This window comes from Crocodylus porosus, unplaced genomic scaffold (genome assembly GCF_001723895.1).
Source record: "Crocodylus porosus isolate Cpor-Errol unplaced genomic scaffold, CroPor_comp1, whole genome shotgun sequence".
Classification (NCBI taxonomy): Eukaryota; Metazoa; Chordata; order Crocodylia; family Crocodylidae; genus Crocodylus; species Crocodylus porosus.
In genome coordinates, this window is record NW_017728950.1 from 12,207,268 (window position 1) to 12,224,916 (window position 17,649).

A 17,649-nucleotide genomic window follows, 5' to 3' on the forward strand; every position below is an offset into this window, starting at 1 on the left:
AAGCTGGCAGAGGGTAGGTTTAGGTTAGATATCAGGAGGCACTACTTCACAGTCAGGGCGGCTAGGGTCTGGAACCAGCTTTCAAAAGAAGTGGTGCAGGCTCCTACCCTGGGGGTGTTTAAGACGAGGTTATATGAACATCTTGTTGGGGTCATTTGACCCCAGTACTCTTTCCTGCCATGGCAGGGGGTCGGACTAGATGATCTGCTCAGGTCCCTTCCGACCCTACAAACTATGAAACAGTTAAGGATTATGCATACCGCAGAGTAAGCTAACTAACCACATAAAACAAACAGTTCGCTCCAAATGATACCATCGAGTGTATCCATCACCTCTGCAGGAAGCATTCAAAAATCAGATAGCAACAACACTTGTTTGATAAACACTGACCAATACCCCAAACCTTCCTCTTGCAAGTTGTATCGTATGAAGTAGTAGTGCGAATTTTATTAGCCAAATGGCATTTCCCATTAGCACAGATACTAAACCAACTTTAATTTGCTTTGATTTTAAAACAAAATTAGCAGATTTCATTATTTAGGTTTTTGGCGCTCACAATTCTACAGGAAAATCCAAATTTCAGACCCTCAGCTAGGCTTTCTGTAGGCTTGATAAAGTTTGACCCACTGGATTAATACAGGTCTTAAACATAGATTTTAAAAAGAGTACAAAAACCTTCCATGTTTACAGGGACCACAGTATTTCGGAAGTGGAAGACTAAAATTAAATTCCATATTTTATCCCATCTAGCCTATTCCCCAAAAAGGAACATTGGGAAACTCAGCTTGCTACTAAAATGTGAACAAACAAGTCAGTTGATAGTAAAACAGCCTTTTATTTGTTAATATCACATAAGAAAATTTAAGCAAGTTACACTAATCTTTAAAAACACAACTAACGCGTTTAACATGAACCTCCCACCCCCCGTTAAGAATCTAAGTAAAGAAAAAAAGTACCAATAAAAAAGTTTTGCTGCATCTTTCATCCTCTGAGTGCTTACGTGATCATTAGGCCATGTTCCTTTTTCAAAGTTTTTCTATAAAAGTTTAACTTGATTGTGTAGTAAAAACACAAAAAAAGAGTCTTCAGTACAAAAGAGTTCAGAGCATTGAAAATGCTTCCCCTCCCCAACAGCACCTAATATAAAAGAGGTCAACAGCAGATGGCTAATCTAAGTGGTGTAATCTAAAAAAAACAAACCCCCAAAACACAGTGGCATATTTCCCTTCTAACAAAGATAAAAAGAAAGCCTGACATAAAAATGAGGAGTCATTTTCAAAACAGTACATAGTTCAGTGTCAGCAATTCACATCTTGCAAGAAAGTTATGGATATTGTTTTGTTTTTGTTTTTTTACAAAACTTCCTTTTCAGTGACAAAGGAAATTAAGGCCATCAGACTCGCAGCTTAAAAATTCACAAAGGAAATACAAAAATATGTTGTGCTTCTGAGAAGACTGCTCTGTAGGCAAGGGTTACCATCATTTGAGGAAGCTGGTTGGTTGACTTGAGGAGTTACATAATGGCACAGCTTCTGTTGCCTGCCCTAGGATCTCCCTGTTATGAAAAGAAGGAGAATTAGCTCTGAAAACCTCTAGACTGAAAAGCTTCATAATGTAAAGTTATACACAGCAAATGTATGCAACGTGGAAAGTTATACATTTGGTACAGTTTAAATGAAATCTACTAAACAGCTTTAACTTGGAGTCTTAGAGGAATATTATGTAGCCTGTTTTGGAAGAGGGAGTAAGCGAAGGGTAACCACCAAAGCAAAGTTTAAAAGAAACTTTCTAGAGAGGAATGTTGAGAAATCTTTTAAGTTACATAAATGGCAAGATTATTAGGATGTGCAAGATACTAGGCAGGGGTTTTGTGGAGTTTTTTTGTTTTGTTTTTTTTTTGGGGGGGGGGGCGGGGTTGGGGGGGAGGTATTTAAAGTGAAGTCAGCATGCCTATTTACTCATTTTTAAGATGTGCCCCCTCCCCCCCGTTCAGCATGGTGGCAGGGCAGGAGGTGTGAATGTGGGGTCGTGAATTAGATCCCAACCCCATGCTCCCCCTGTATTGGCAAGAAGCAGCTCCCACAGCTAGGAACTCCCTCAGTTGAGCAACTCTCAATTACAGGGATGCCTGATGCACCCCTGGGGCTGTGGGACCAAAGCTGCCATTATCCCACAGCCCCAGGGATTTCATGCACACTCGAGGCAGCTGCACAACCTGGCTACCAGGACCCAGCTAGGTCCCAGCACCCCATGTCCACAGCTGAAGGACTCTGGGTCCCCGTGCTACCAGGACCCAGAGCCCAGCAGCTGCTGGGCTGAGTCCCACTGTTCTGGGACTGGCAGGGGCATGGTGCACCCATCCAGCTATAAGGGTAGCACACATTTTCAAGGTCTAACTTTATAGCTGGTTGGAGCATTTTATGGCATGATAGCTACTTTGCATATGTAGCTGGTCTGAGGGTAACTGCACAATTTACCAGTTAATTGCGCAGTAACTAATGTGTAGAGGGGGCCTATAGTAAATAAGCCTTTTGACTTTGACTAATATTATACATGGTTTGTACTCTATACAAGTAAGTACAAACATGATGCTTAAAAAGTGTGTTTATGGAGTAGCTGTGCTAAAACCTTTAGCAGTTGCAAAAGAGGCAAAATACATAAATCCTGGATGAACTAAGCCTATGGGTACCTACAGGTATGTTTCTTTCAGTCAGTATTTTCAAATTTGCCTCATTTTCATGTGCTCATGGACAGCAGGGTCTGATAATAAGAGTGATGTGGGGGCAAAGGGACTACCTAGCTTCCCAGATTTATTTTCCCTTCTGTAGCAGTGGGAGTGAGACAAAATTAAAAAACACAAACCTTCAATAATTTTATACATGATTTATAATAATTGTCCATACTTGAATAAGATGATGGATTCTATGCAAGTATGGTACTTTCCCTGTGGCAGTGGCGAGAGGGATGAATTTGAAAAGAACTCTCCAATAACTAGATTCTAGACATGAAAAATTAAATGTATACATTTTCTAATGTCTAAAAATCCAACAATTGGGGGAGTCATCTTAAACTCAGGGTTGTCTTAGAGTCAGGTAAAATATAGTAGTTATGACATTTTTCTTAAAAATATGAATTGGTTAAAGGGGTTGACAATCAAATGAACTATGTGGTCCCAAGAGCTGAACAGTAGCTGAAAGCATTTAAACCACAACAATTTAAAACATATTAAAGCCCGATTACGCAACTTTATGGAATGTAAGCGAAGCCCAGCAACTGGAATTATTTCCTATAGAAGCCAGAGCTTTTTTCCGCCCCCATTGTGTGCGTGCTTGCACACCCACACAACACAAACTAGTATATCCTGTATTACCTTTGCCTCAATATACACCAGAAATTTAAGTCATAGCTGATGTGGGAAAGTAAGAGTATTTTTACAGAACACAAGGTAAAGTGTTGTGCCGAGCCACTCTGTACTAGTCATATCTGTAGAGCAAGAGTAGCCAGTTTGGAGTATCAGCCTTTTGGCTAAGATCAAGTTCATGTTTCAATTGTAAGTCTATTTTCTTCCAAATTTGCTATAAAAACTGCATTCTATTTACATGCAGTGTTTACCTGCAATTGAAATCTTTATAGTCCTGACTTCTGTACTTGCAGCATTTTTATTGCATGCACAAAAATAAAGTCAGAACTTTTTTCTTTTCTTTTTTGGGGGGGGTGGAGGGGGCAGGGAGTTATATTAATATTTTTAGTGCATTTTACCTCTTAGGCCATTTCCTTGGTTATCCAATTCTCCCACGGGATTAAAGTATAGCAGCAGTCCAAGGTCTTTATTTCTTATGACTGGGAGGAGAGGGGCAAAGCTCCCCCACCCCCGCTTAAAGTTGAACGTGAAAATGTGTCAGGTTCGACTTAGTTTCCCAAAATTAAATGGTTACATGCTTAGGTTTTCATCTTATAAAATCAAAACAATTTAAACAAGTTACCTGCTGGTGGAAAAGATCCTCCTCTTCAACTGGCTCAATTGCTTCTTCTTCAGCTTCCTCCTCTTCACCTTCACGTAAAATTGTTTTGAAGACAGTGCTTCTCTGAGCAACTTCCTGCAATAAAATTAGTTAAATTAATTGTTGTGAAATCTAATTTCATTAAGTCTAGAGACATTGTGCACTTAGTTCAGGTATCTTTTTTATTCCTACCTGAAAAAAGTGGGAATATAACACAAAGTTGCCTTTTCAGAGGGCTTTCCTATGAAATTCTTTTAGTCTATTAGGTCCCATCAAAATCTGAGTCTAACTTTTACATTTGTATCCCCCTTGTTGCATTTCCTGTTTTAACTAAGTACTTCTGGTATCCACTTCTTTAGGTACCAGAACTGTTCCTCAAATTAGATGCATTTATTTAAAAACCTGGTGTCTTGCACCCTACTTGAACAGATGAATGGTCACCAGAAGAAACTTTATTCAGCTTCACAAGATCTTAAGCATCAGAGCTAAGCTGTAGAGTTCATTTTTTCTGAAAATACATGGGGTAAGAAAAGTTTGTACGAGTAAAAGACAGTGGTTTGGAGCATTACTGTGAAACGTAAGACCATCATGACAAGAAAGTCAGTCTTAAGATTACTCTCAAACCCACACGATTCTACCTCACTTATCTGCAGTAAACTACTGTTTCTTTACCCAAAGTCAGTCCAATGAGCAAGTCAGAATGGGTTTAACTATGTCTAAAAGTACTTTACCTCTCCCTGAGAGTTTTTCAATATAACTTTCACATCTTCGCCAGTTCCCCAGGAATTCTGGTTCTTCCAGATGAGGTCAGAAGGAGGGCTGGCAGCTACCCCAGCATTTGCAGCCCAGATCTAGAGAAAAGAGGTCAGAATTCAACCTTAATGGAGAAAACTTTTATACAATATATATTTGCATTTATGGTTACAGTATGAGCAAATGGATTAGGTGTGATAACGCAATGAACTGCTGCTCTTAAGGAGACTTATAAAACACTGGCTGTATACTTTTAAAGGATACACCTACATGTACCTCTACATACTGGATGGTTCAAAATGGACTGCCACCTTTGTGAATATAGGGTCAAAACTGAAAATGCACAAAACATCTGACTCCCTGTCAAGAGGTTAAGGAGAACCCAATCATCTTGCCAAAAAACTAATGCCCTTAAAGCCAGTACAAATGCTTTCGTCTTATTTTCAGATCATTTAATAAAAGGACAAGACTGAAAACTCCACTGGATTTTCACATCTCTGCTCCTTCAAAATAGCTGTTTCACAGCTAAAAATATGAGTTTGGTTCACTTACTGTAACAGTCTGGCCTGCCTTTAATACATATCTTGAGGTATATTTGTAAGTGGCAGAAGTATCTCCTATTTTCCTGATCATCTCCCAGCCTCCCAGTGGTTGATCCTAATACAAAAAGGGGGGGAAAAAAAAGATTAAATTTCTATCAACTACATAATCTTCTGCAAAGCAAACAGAACACATCCTCAAGCCATTCAACCACTGAACTAGCTGTGGAAGGTTTCCTGTAGTAATATTTGTTATCACTTTGTTCTCATAGTTACCTAGATTGCTTTTGAATTTAATCATAGCAAATTGCCCCATGTCAGTATTGAAGATTATGCGAGTTGGCAAAGATTTTGTTTTGGCATCATTGGCCATTTAAGCCGATACTTCTTTACAACTAGATTTCAACGTTTTTTTTTTTTTGGAATAAAGTTTTGCATACAAACATGCTCGATTTCCTGGAAAACCAGAAGTCTCTGGTCTGTCAGTTTTGTAAGACACATACCTTTTCATGACAACAGTACGTTTGTGTCATAACAGCATTTGCCAAGGTTGATTTAACACTGCTTTTCATAAGCAAAGCTAATGGAAACTGACAACACATTTATAGTGTCTGTAGAATAGCCGTTTCCCAAAATTATATGCAGAATTTAAGCTTCTGTTTTTAAAGATTTTATTCTTCTGCCATTTCCCAAACAGCAAATCAGCCTACCTTCATAAGTATGGAGACCAGCTGAAACATGGCCATCCTATTTATCTCATGCAAGTCAGAGCTGGCTGATCCATATCAAGTTATGAACTTAAATTTTCAATTGTAAAAAACAGATCTATACTTGTATGAGAATAGAAACTTTATTGCACTGCCTCCTGGACAGTCTTTCCTGAAATGGTGACCAAAGTCACCTCACTATAATGGAGAACCGTTACCACTATAAATAACTCATATACTTACTCCCCACCCCCAAATGCAACAGTTAGCTTAATACAAAGGGATCCAAATGAGGGGGGCTAACTTACAAAGGTGAAACTCCAAAAATCAGTCTGGCATCCCACACCCAAAGAAGTCTGAGCCTTGAGTCTAGCCTAAATCTAGCAGCTAGAAAAAAAACCTAGAGGGAGAGATTCTGGACTCCCTAGCACACTCTGAGCTAAACCTAAAAAGATATTCAAAGCTGTTCAGGAAACATGCAACATGTTATTTTTAAGACTTCACAAAGCCCATGCCTTTGCTTCCACTAGCACATGCTCCTGAAGACAAACTGTAAAGCCAGTCTACTCCCAGTAAGCATGTCCCTAAGCTACTTGGAAAATCTGAGGTAGCCAGCACTTAAGGCACTGTCCTCAACCTTTACAAAGTCAAGGCCACCACTTGGCAATCCTGGATGAGAACAACTATCAGTGCTGCGTGAGATTACCTGAGCACTTCCCAGCTGGGTTCTGCTGCTGACAAGGACTGTGCCATGTGGACATGCTCCTCCTGTATTAGAGCTCCAATCAGCCTAAAGCAGGTAGGAGCGCCTTGTGCTGCACAGCTCTTGCTGGTCCAGTACCCCTAATGCTCTCCCCCGACTACAGATAAAAGCAGCAGATGGGGCAGTTCCACTTCCAGTCCTGTCCCCCACATCCTCCATAGGAGAGCATGGTGGGGGTGGGGAAGATAGTTGATTTAAGTTGACATTTTCTAATACAGGGAGAGCGGGGGCAGAACATGCAGAGCAGTTTTACCTGCTACCACAGCACCCAATTGAAAAGAACTGACATATGGCAATTGAGCCACCACATCCCATTGCCATGAATGGATAAGAAAAGTTTGAGCCCAAGAAGAATGCTAGGGAGCCTCGTGGGTAAAAAGACAATACATTCATCTACTTGGACCACAAGGAGTATTTAAAGAGTACAGGGATCCAGCTTGGTAGGATCAAACATACAACCAGGTGACTGACCTGCAATGGCAGCTCTATCAGGGTGGCAGCTTACTACGCAGATGACGAAATGACACACCCAACGTGTGCTCTGGCCTAGGTCAACAGGACCCTGAAATCACTTCGGGCCTCTAGGAGCTACAGTAATATTAATAAATACAAAGTTGTCTTAAATAACCAGAAACAGTCAGTAGCATCTGCTACATATGGCACCAGGAAGAAAAACAACCCCAAATGAGAGCACTGGTTACAGAGCGTAATTTGGGATCATTATTTTAGTTCCTCACGCTAGAGCGATCTAGTTTTACCAATGTGCTTGGGCACAGTGACACACTATATAAGCCTGAAAGCCACATATGCAGCCATGAGCATCTCCTCCTCATCAGCGTATCAGAACAAGTTAGATTTACAAACCTGCTCTGAAGTATTCTTCAAGCGGATAAATTTGCCATCCACATCTATCTCCTCAATACAAACATTTCCAGTAGCAGATGCTGAATGGGAGATGCTGACACTACTGCTGGCTTCAGATTCTTCCACATCAATTCTCTTCCTCTTTCCTCTGGTTGTGCGTACACTACGACTTGATGATGCCCGAGAGACTGTCACTCGAGAAGAAGGACTGGGAGAAAGTTTCAGCCTGGATTTGAAAGGGAAAACAAACAAGAGACCCCGAAACATAACTTTAATATACAAACTTTTTCTATACATATGCAGGATAACAGAAAAAGCAAAAATAAGTTATCACTTCTGTACTTGTGCTCAAGAAAGCGTAATTTGGCTTTATGAAAGACTGCCATTGAAAAGTGTCACAGCACACTTCTCATTGTCCTATACTGCGCCAATGTCTTGGCTTGACATTTCAAGAATTTTATTACCACTTAACCCAGATGAACAAAACAGTATTCTTAATGCTCATTTATTTTACAACTGAACTCCTCTGCCACACGTTTTAATTATTCCAACACTAAGAACTCCTTCCCTTTTTATTGTTAAGGTTGCTGAAAAGAGCACGAGCCTTTGTGAGAGTGGCCTGCAGAATTGTTCACAATATATTAGGGGCACGTTGACAGGTTTTTTTTTTGGCTCAGTACCAATGGCTGATTTTTAAGGAGACACATCAGCCAATGCCAACCCAATTGCCAAGATGCGGCCTGGCAGCTGGAAGAGTAGTGTCTGGCTGGTAAGTCTGTTGTCGGGGAAGAAGCCCAGGGGAAGGAGGGGTAGATCATGGCCCCCAGTTAGACTGGGAGTGGGGCAAGTGCTGCCCAGCTGGGGTGGGGCACAGAATGGAACTGGGGGGCACAGCTCCTGTGCTGCACACACCCTGGGAGGGCATGGGGGATTGTGTGCCCCCTGATCTACATATAGGGCAGGGACGGGCTGCTGCTGTGGGCTGCGGCTGCACCCAGCTTTTCCAGGCAGCAGGGGTGGCTTGAGCAGAACTCAGGGCAGGCAGCTCTGGATCAGGACTATGGGAAGTGGGAGGCTATAGCCACTCCAAAAAAAAAAAAAAATTCACCATAGCTCCCCTCCCAGTGATACCACTGCCTGCCCCAAGCCCAGCCCTAGCCCAGCCCCACACCAGGAAGAGCCCAGCACAGCCCCAGCCTGCAGCGGCAGCCCACCTCACCCTGGGCACAGATCCAGGGGTGCATGCCTCCCCCAGGGTGTGCGCAATGGTGGGAGCTGCCCCCTGTCATTCCTGCACCCTCCAGACAAGCTGCTTGCAGCTCCATCCTGTGCCTTGCTCTAGCTAGACAGCATCTGCCCCTGCCCCACTCCCCCCATTCACCCACAAGAGACTTACCAGCTAGATGCTGCTGGACTGTGCTCCTAGCCACCTGTGTGTTGCACTATGGCTGCGTGCATGCACGGGGGTATTTATCTGTGACATTAAAAATCGGCCACATCAGCCAAAAAAGCCATATTGCCAATACTGTCAATTTTCCTTATATCTGTACAATCCGATATGGGACCAATGTATATCGGTGCAACTGTACAATATACCCGCTTTGCTTTTTAAAATGTCACAAGTTTCATGTCTTATGAAAAGCTGCACCTCACACAGGGCTATACTGGCCTGGATTCCATTTTGGAAGCATATAGTGATCAAAGACTACAGTATCAGTACACAGAGTTTGATCTGATACTGACTGAATTACTAAATACATGTATCAAATAACTTGCCCCATGCCTTCTCCCCTGAACCTAAACTAAAATCATCAGGGCAATTAATAAAGTTTCCAGTGCTGAACCAAGGCACATTAACCTTTTGAAGTGTCACCTCCGCCTCACGTGGAGGAACCACAAGCTCTTTAGACCTAATTTAAAAAAGTAAGATTTAAACTGTAGGTCCAGGTTGGCATTTCATGTAGGCCAGAGACACAGCCTATGAAACAATAAGCATAATCTAGTTCAATGGTGCTCAACATATGTGGGCCAGATAGGCAATGCCCAGTTCATCCATGGGCCGGATCCCAACAGTGGTCCCAATCTGGCACTCAGAGTGATCGCAGTGGGATGCCATGCACCTGGGCAAAAGGTGTTAAGCAGCCCTGACCTGGCCTACAGGGGGAAGAAAATGACTTGGCCCCAACCCATCTGCAGGGAGTTTGGGGGTTGGAAATTTGGCAACAGGGCAGTATTAAATTACCACTGCTGCCCTGCCACCAAATTTCTTGAGCCATGTAAGCTCCACGGACCAAAGGTTGAACACCCCTGCTCTAGTTATTATGGTTATTAGTGTAATATGCAAATACAAAAGCAAAACAAGAATATAAGCTACTTAATACTCCAATACTTTTTTTTTTTTTTAAATAATATAATGGTCTAGTTTTTTAGTTTATGAAAGCTGGCTAGTAACACAGTAGCCCCTTCGAAAGAACAACTACAGCGAACCTCATAACTAAAGTCATCACAGACCTGCATCTTGATGAGCCAGCTTGGAGGGAAAGGATATGGTTTCCTGCCCCAAGAAAGCTGACCTATAGAGGTCAGAAATTTAAGTGAGGTGTCCACAGACATACAGATGCATTCAGAGTTTAACTTGGAAGCAAAGAACCTGAAGTGCTTAATATAGTGTCCCAACAAGTCTCTTAAGAGCTAACTAGCTTAATAAAGTTCCAACAGACACCAGTGTTCAATGATACATTGACTCCATACCTCTCTTCTTCACCCTCCAGGAGTTTCCTGTATGCATTGATTTCCATGTCAAGGGCCAATTTAACATCCAGAAGTTGTTCATAATCATTCAGTTGTTGCTGCATCTGGTCCCTTATCTCTGCCATTTCTCTCTCTTTCTCAGTCAGCATCCTGCGATAGTTCTCCCTTTCCTTAGCCAGGGTGTCTTCCAGTTCTTGCATCCTATCCAGCCATGCTCTTGACTAAACGTTGAAAAAACAAAACAGTGGCAACATAAACTAATTTCATAGATGTAGAGTCAGAAAGGACCTTGTAGATATTCTAGTCCAACTCCCTGCCCTGGGCAGGAGAGAAAACTAGGCTCAAATGACTCCAGCCAGGTATTTACAGGTTGAGCCTCCTCTTAAAGACCCCCACCAGGGTAGGAGACATCACCACTTTCCTTGGAAGTTGGCTCCAGATCCTAGCTGCCTGACTGTGAAGTAGTGCCTGCTAATGTCTAGTCTAAACCTACTCTCTAGCAACTTATGGCTGTTATTCCTTGTTACTCCAGGAGGCGCTTGAGGGAACAAGGTCTCTCCGAAACCCCACTGGTCCCCCCCTCGTAAGTTTATAGATGGCCACCAGGTCCCCCCTCAGCCTTCTCTTGCGAAGGCTGAACAGGTTAAGGTCCCATAGCCTCTCCTCACAGGGCCTGCCCTGCTGTCCCCAGATCATGCAAGCAGCCCTCCTTTGGATCCTCTCTAAGCTGTCCACATCCCTCCTGAAGTGCAGCGCCCAGAACTGGACGCAGTACTCCAGCTGCAGCCTGACTAGTGTCGCACAGAGGGGGAGGATCACCTCCTTGGCCCTGCTTGTGATGCATCTGTGGATGCATGACATCCACAGTTAGCCCTACTGACCATGACATCCACAGTTAGCCCTACTGACCATGACATCCACAGTTAGCCCTACTGACCATGTCCTCGCATTGCTGGCCCATGTTCATCTTGGAGTCAATAATGACTCCAAGATCTTTCTGCCACTGTGCTTTTGAGAAGGGAGTTCCCCAACCTGTAGGTATGCTACTGGTTCCTACTGCCAAAGTGCAGTAACTGACTTCATAGTTGATAAATCCTAAATCCATTTTGCCTTCCCTGAACTCAAAATTCACTAATCTTCAGTTTCCTTTACTATACCATGCCTTCCACAACGATGCAGTCAGTCCCACTGAAGACTGTACCAGCTATGCCTTGACAAGAAAGTGGTCAAAATCTGTTTCTGAAGCAGTGACATTAAATCATGACATCTCAAAAAGTACAGTTTGAGACTTGGAATACACCCGACCCATACATGCATGCAAATTCAAATGCACATTTGTTACTTGTTAAATAATAATTTAAAAAAAAGCTCAGGAGATGTCAGGAGAACCAGGGTGTTGAGTACTAGGATTTTAAAATTATACTTAGGATGCCAGGAGCAGTTTTAACATTTTAAACCCCTCTGCTATAATCGTAATATTCTATACAAGTATGACTTCACTAGACTTCAATGGCTACCCTATAAAGGGAAGCCAGTGTGGTCTGTATGCTCCTTTTCCTCCCAATTTTATTAGCACACACAAGTTCAGTCATTCAGGGACCCCAGTACTGGCACAGCAGCCACTGAGATCATTAGACTTCCAGCTGTAAGCAAACAATGCAAGCAGTTATTTTTTCTTGTTCCAGAGACCAAGCACCTGAGTGCAAGGTCCAAGATGGCAGTGGGGAGGGATCGGGATGGTAACAGGGACAAGACCTCAAACCACATATGACTTAATAAACTCCTTCCGGCATTTCCTCAGAATTTAAAATCAGCTCTGTTGTTATTAACAGTTGTGTGTTAAAAAAAAAAAGGATTCTGGATAGTTCCACACTGAAACATTCAACATGATCTCCGTTCAATCCCTCCCATTGCCAGCCTTACATGCTGCCCAATTTCTGTTTTTTTAGTCACCACTGGCCACCAGCAAGTGGGGAGGGGAAGGGGAAAATGGCAGACACATTAATACCCTGGGGACTGGCCCATGTTGACAAAAAACAGGCTTGGCAGCTATGACGAGAACCTCCATAGACTAGATAAGCACCCATTGGCTGGTCAGAGGAAAAACACAGTATCCCATCTCATCTGAGTTTGAAAAAATGTTGTTCTATAGCAGGGCTGTCACAGGCAGTCCAGCAATATTAGATGTTTGAAGAGCACCATCATCTCATGCCTCCCTATTTATTTATTTACTCACAATGATCCTTTTTTTCTTTTTTGATGAGGAGAAGGGGAGACCGTCTACTCTGAACAGTGATTAAAAGGAATTCCATGTTGGTATTTTCATGACTTCCAAGTTACATCTGCTCTATTTACCAATACAAATAACCTAGAAACAATCTGTGGCTGAGAAGGACAGCAGAAGTGCTCCATTTCTTTCCCCAAGATGTTTAAAGGAAACTTAAGAGCAGAAGATATGCACCACCCATCCTTTATGCTCATTATGGATAACACAATAAAGAACAGTGTGCATGTGCACTGTACAAATATGGGGGAAGTGGGAAGGAAAGAGCTCTGAAGTCATGTGTGTCAAAGTATAGCAGGATGCACAAATGGACAAGCACTGTAAAAATCTGTTGAGAGTGGAGAAAGGAAAGACCTTTTAAAGGTAACCGGTTTTCAGAACAACTTCCCCTGTACAGAAAATTGAAATATTTGTATTTTGAAGTTTACATTGTAGTTATGATGCAACAGAGTTAGGAAATACTTTCCTGGTAAAAAGATCTCACACTGTTGGAGGAAGACCTTCTGACTCTCTGTTCCAATCACTGAAGTACATCTCAGTTTCCCCATGATAAATGTTAGATATATCAAGGCCAAAAAAACCTAATCTAAGAAAAAGATGCTAGGAAGACACCTTTAAATCATCAAAAAGGTTGTTAGGATGAGGTTTATTCTGAGTTTTGCTGCAAATTTCCTAGATGCTTAAGGAAACTGATGCATCCACATTAACTTTAAAATGGGAATAACCATGCCTACATAAATAAGAAAGTTGTACAGCTATATTAATTAGTGTCTGCAAAATGTGTCTTTGACAGACAGGCAAGTAACATAACAGGCCATGCCTATTCCCAAAGGGAATGAAAATAAACCCAGTGGATCAAAGGAAAAATCTAGGTCTCAAAAAGTCTAGACTCCCCCAAAAAGTTACACATTACCCAGTTCTCCCAATCTCTCCTCCCACACCTGCCAGACTATCCAGTTCTATATTAAGAACGTATTGGCCTCCAATATAAAGCAATCTAAAAATGTATGCCATAACTATGGCCTGACTAGACTTAAACTTCAGGAGACGAACAGAAGGCTCAGACAGATCTGAAACAGTGACAGATGTGAGCCAAACACATACGTCATGTTAATCTGGCACTTATTGTCCAAGTGGCTTTGCACATGCTTACATTTCTGGCAAAAAATCCAAAGGTCTTAAAAGTAAGGTTGAGGTGTAGGAACACTACTAAAGCTACATTAGTAAAAGACACTGTCCTAATGAAATGACTTCGAGTCATTTTCATTAGAGGAAACAGAGTAAGAAGAACTCATATCATCCCAATCCGGAGGGATCAGGAATAGTCACAAAAGTCTATAATGATAGAAGTTTTTCCTTCTGAATAGGGTACCTAGAAGAATCACCAGTAGCTTGCACTGTACAAAAACCACATGCTGCCCTGGGTAGTGTCTTCCAGAAGAGACTGACATCCTGACAAGTTTGTTCACTGAAAATTCCATGATACTATTTGGTCTTGTCACAGAAATCAACCTTTATTGATCAACTACACCACGTTTATTGATTACTTTTAATATATGAAGCAATTGAAGCAGCCTATTCCTCTATCCCCCTAACAGCAGAGAAGAAATAGCAGGTTCCTGTCCTGCAGTGCAGTGTACCTAGGCAACAAAAATCAGGTCTGCATGTTCTCCCACTGAAGTCCACAGGAGTTTTGTAGACAGAGCACAGAATTTACAGCCAGTTACAGCAGGAATCCAAGGGTCTGGATTTAGTTTGATTTTTTCATAAAATGTGTTTTACAGTTGTTCCAGGCAAGAGATGCTGGTGGGTTAGGGTATTTCAGCAGAACATGGACATTGTCTACTGAGGTTCACAATTCGTATGTTTAATTCAGAGTCAGTTGAGAATCTATAATCAACAATAATAGGCAAGAATGCTTTTTCCAATCTTTGTCTTGGAAAGAAATCATTTTGTCTGCACTAGGCTCTTCTGGGAGATCAAACTCTGCTAGTGCCTAAAAGATCTTATTTGGTAGAACTTGACATATGAACTATGTGATCATTGTGTTCCGTGTCTGGCTTACAATTCAATGCAAGATACTAATCTAGAAAGAGGTGCAAATTCTGGTCATTTTATAAGTCTGCTTACATTCTTACGCTTCAGTCCTACAGGCACCATTTTTAGAATGCAAGATGTGGATGCAACATTCTTGATGGAGTGATCAAAACCATAAAGGAAATGTGTCTCCAATCACTAGAATAATGAATCAATTATTGATGAACTGAAACTCTGGAAGGAAGATAAAGGTTCACAAATCCCTAGGTACAATAGAACTTTGCAGTCAGCGTAAAGTTTATCTATGACAGAATGGAGCTCATCCAGAAGCCAGCCCAAGATCTCCTCCCAAAAAAAGAAAGGCTGCCACAGAGCAACAGGGTGCTGAGGTCTAACTGCAGTGTGCACTCTTCTTGACCATGCTTCCAATAGAAAAGAAGCAAAAAACAGAACTCTGCCGGCATGCGTTGCTACTCTGGAGAGAAAAAGGGAACTTGGCCATGACTAGCCATGATGCTTAGTAAGTTACTCAAGGTGTCCAATGTATTACAAGAACTTAGCGATTAGAGAACAAACAGTGCAGTGGGGAGAGGGAGGGGGAGTGGGTATGGGCATGTGAAGAAAATGAAACCTCCAATTGTACAAGTGGAACAATCACTACCTAGACAGCCTGCTTTCACAAAGCATAACACAGAACTGGTTGTAACAGTCAAAGGAATCTCGTTCACTTGTCATTAGGCACTTGACTACCAAAAGAACTGGAAATGGAAAGGGATCAGAACTGGTTGAATATATTTTGATAAAATTTATTGATTAGAGAATGAAAAAAAGGAAAGTAGAGCTTCTTTAAAAAACAAACAAACCATCAACTTTTAAAAAATTTGCAAGAGAGACCTGAATTTTTTCCCCCCCCACCAAGCCTCCCTTAATATTTTTTTAAAAGTATTTCTCCTGCCTATTCTTTAGGAGACCTGACAACTTCAGCATACCCTCAAGATACCCAAGCTATGGAGCTATTGTACCCTCATGACAGAAGGAATAAAGTGTAAACTGACCATACACAAAGCAATTGTCAAATTTACAAAATAAACCAAATGGAAGGAGTATTTTCACTCCCCTCTTAGTTTTAACTTGTAGAAGGTAAAGCATTTTCCAGAAAGCAGTAATAACGCCCATTCCAAATCAACATACATCTTAAGATACTTAAGATATTCAGAAAGGTACATGAGAAATAATAAGAAAAATTCAAGCCATAAAATTAATTTAACATACATTTTAAAAAATAAGTCCTTTACATAAATTAGTCATTATTTTAATAAAAATGGTAAGGACAAAAACACAAGTAAGTTATTACCTCTTTCTGTAGGTTGGAAAGCTGGGAAGAGAGGCTTTCAATCCGCATCCGGCTTTCTGTCAGTTCTTCTCTTACAGAGTTGGCTGTAGAGCTGCTCATCTCAGAGGAGAGCCTGGCATTCTCAAGCTAACAGTAAAACAAGTTGTATATCAGTCTCAAAATCACTTATTGTTAACAACTGGGGAAGATGACACTTGAGAAATTGTATAATAGTACCGCTCATAAACCACAAAGTTCCTGTCAGCAGCTGTAATACAGGAAAACTTTTCTGGTGTCAGTTCTAGCGCTCCATCACAGAGCTGCCAAAGAGTCCTTTAAGTAGATGTGCTGGGTGTAAACAGCTGTACAAGCAGGCCTTCTAATACCACAGCAATACATCTCAAGTATGAGCTGTAAAATGCCTTCATCTTGGGCCTTTCAGTATTCAGCTTAAGATTTTTTTTATGTATGGCCTCCTACGGGGGTGCTGTTTTATGTAGATGCATATATACAGCAAAGATCATGAATTCATTAGACAAGCCCCGTTTAAACTTTAATTTTCAGTCATGGCTGGGATGCAACATTGAAAGTCTTAATCACTACTTTAATCAAGTTCTATATACTCCATTTCTATTTCTATTACAATTGTGTAACTGGTACCTAAAAATTTACTAAAAACTAAAAGGTCAACACCCAACAGAAATACTATACTTAATTTAGTATTAAGTGGAAAATTCAACAATTTAAAGCCTTTATCACTTCAAAATGTGATCCAAGGTAGATTAAACACAAGGGCACAAATGGAAGTATGCAGAAATGTTCATGAAGCCTTTTTGTTTAAGCTAGTAAAACACAGGAAATCTCTAGTTTTTGGGCTAGTTCTCAGGGGAAGAAGCCATCTCAAATTTTAGTTAAAAGTTTTTCAAGGGAGATTAATTCTAACGTGACCACTAGTAATGGCTCGTTACAATTAGACCGAACAATTTATCTTTATTAAAGAACACAAGTTTTACCTACTACAAAATTCATTGGTAGCATTAATGGAGACAGGGAAAGGAGTGTTACCAGCTATAAGATGCTTGAGGGGAACCTTTTTAAAAACTGACAATGGAATTACAGAAAAGTTACGGGGGAAAAAGTATATGAGCACATACACCTATAGAAATACTGAATCTTAATGGACAGAGAAAAATTAGAAAGAAAAAAAAAATCATACATTTTAAAATTCAGTATAACCTTTAAACAAATAGTTGTTTTAAAAACAGTTGCTGTTATGATAAAATAAAGCGTTTCAAAAGGCTGCAAGAAGAAATGTAGTCTCACTTTGGCATGGTAAGTCTGTTCAAGCTCCTCTTTATACAATTTCACTTGTGCATCGTGTTGTTCTCTGATTTCATGAAGCGCTTGGGCCAGTTTGTGTTCATACTCAATTTGGCGCCCAGAATCCACCTCAACAAGGCGAGTCTCATGTTTTCTTCTGGTCTCATTGATCTCCTAACACAGAGAAATAAGGTAACCTTCAATAAACATGAGTACAGTGATATGATATTTCTTGTCAACATGAGCTTTAGATATTTTAGTTAAAGGTAATGGATAAGCAGAGATGTACCAACATGA

The 17,649-nt window shown here is 41.1% G+C and overlaps 1 protein-coding gene across 1 annotated transcript in view; it reads right to left on the reverse strand.

Annotated features, from left to right (window-relative positions):
- Window positions 1-926: 926 nt before the first annotated feature.
- Window positions 927-17,649, reverse strand: part of LMNB1 (lamin B1) — a 40,063-nt gene continuing 23,340 nt past the window's right edge. Inside the window, exons 4-11 of the mRNA XM_019555239.1 lie at window positions 17,356-17,526; window positions 16,054-16,179; window positions 10,379-10,599; window positions 7,628-7,853; window positions 5,307-5,411; window positions 4,733-4,852; window positions 3,984-4,097; window positions 927-1,555 (exon numbers count right to left, since the gene is read on the reverse strand). Coding sequence (XP_019410784.1) covers window positions 1,514-1,555; window positions 3,984-4,097; window positions 4,733-4,852; window positions 5,307-5,411; window positions 7,628-7,853; window positions 10,379-10,599; window positions 16,054-16,179; window positions 17,356-17,526 — 1,125 coding nt within the window. The 3' untranslated portion in view covers window positions 927-1,513. The remainder of the gene's footprint in view (window positions 1,556-3,983; window positions 4,098-4,732; window positions 4,853-5,306; window positions 5,412-7,627; window positions 7,854-10,378; window positions 10,600-16,053; window positions 16,180-17,355; window positions 17,527-17,649) is intronic.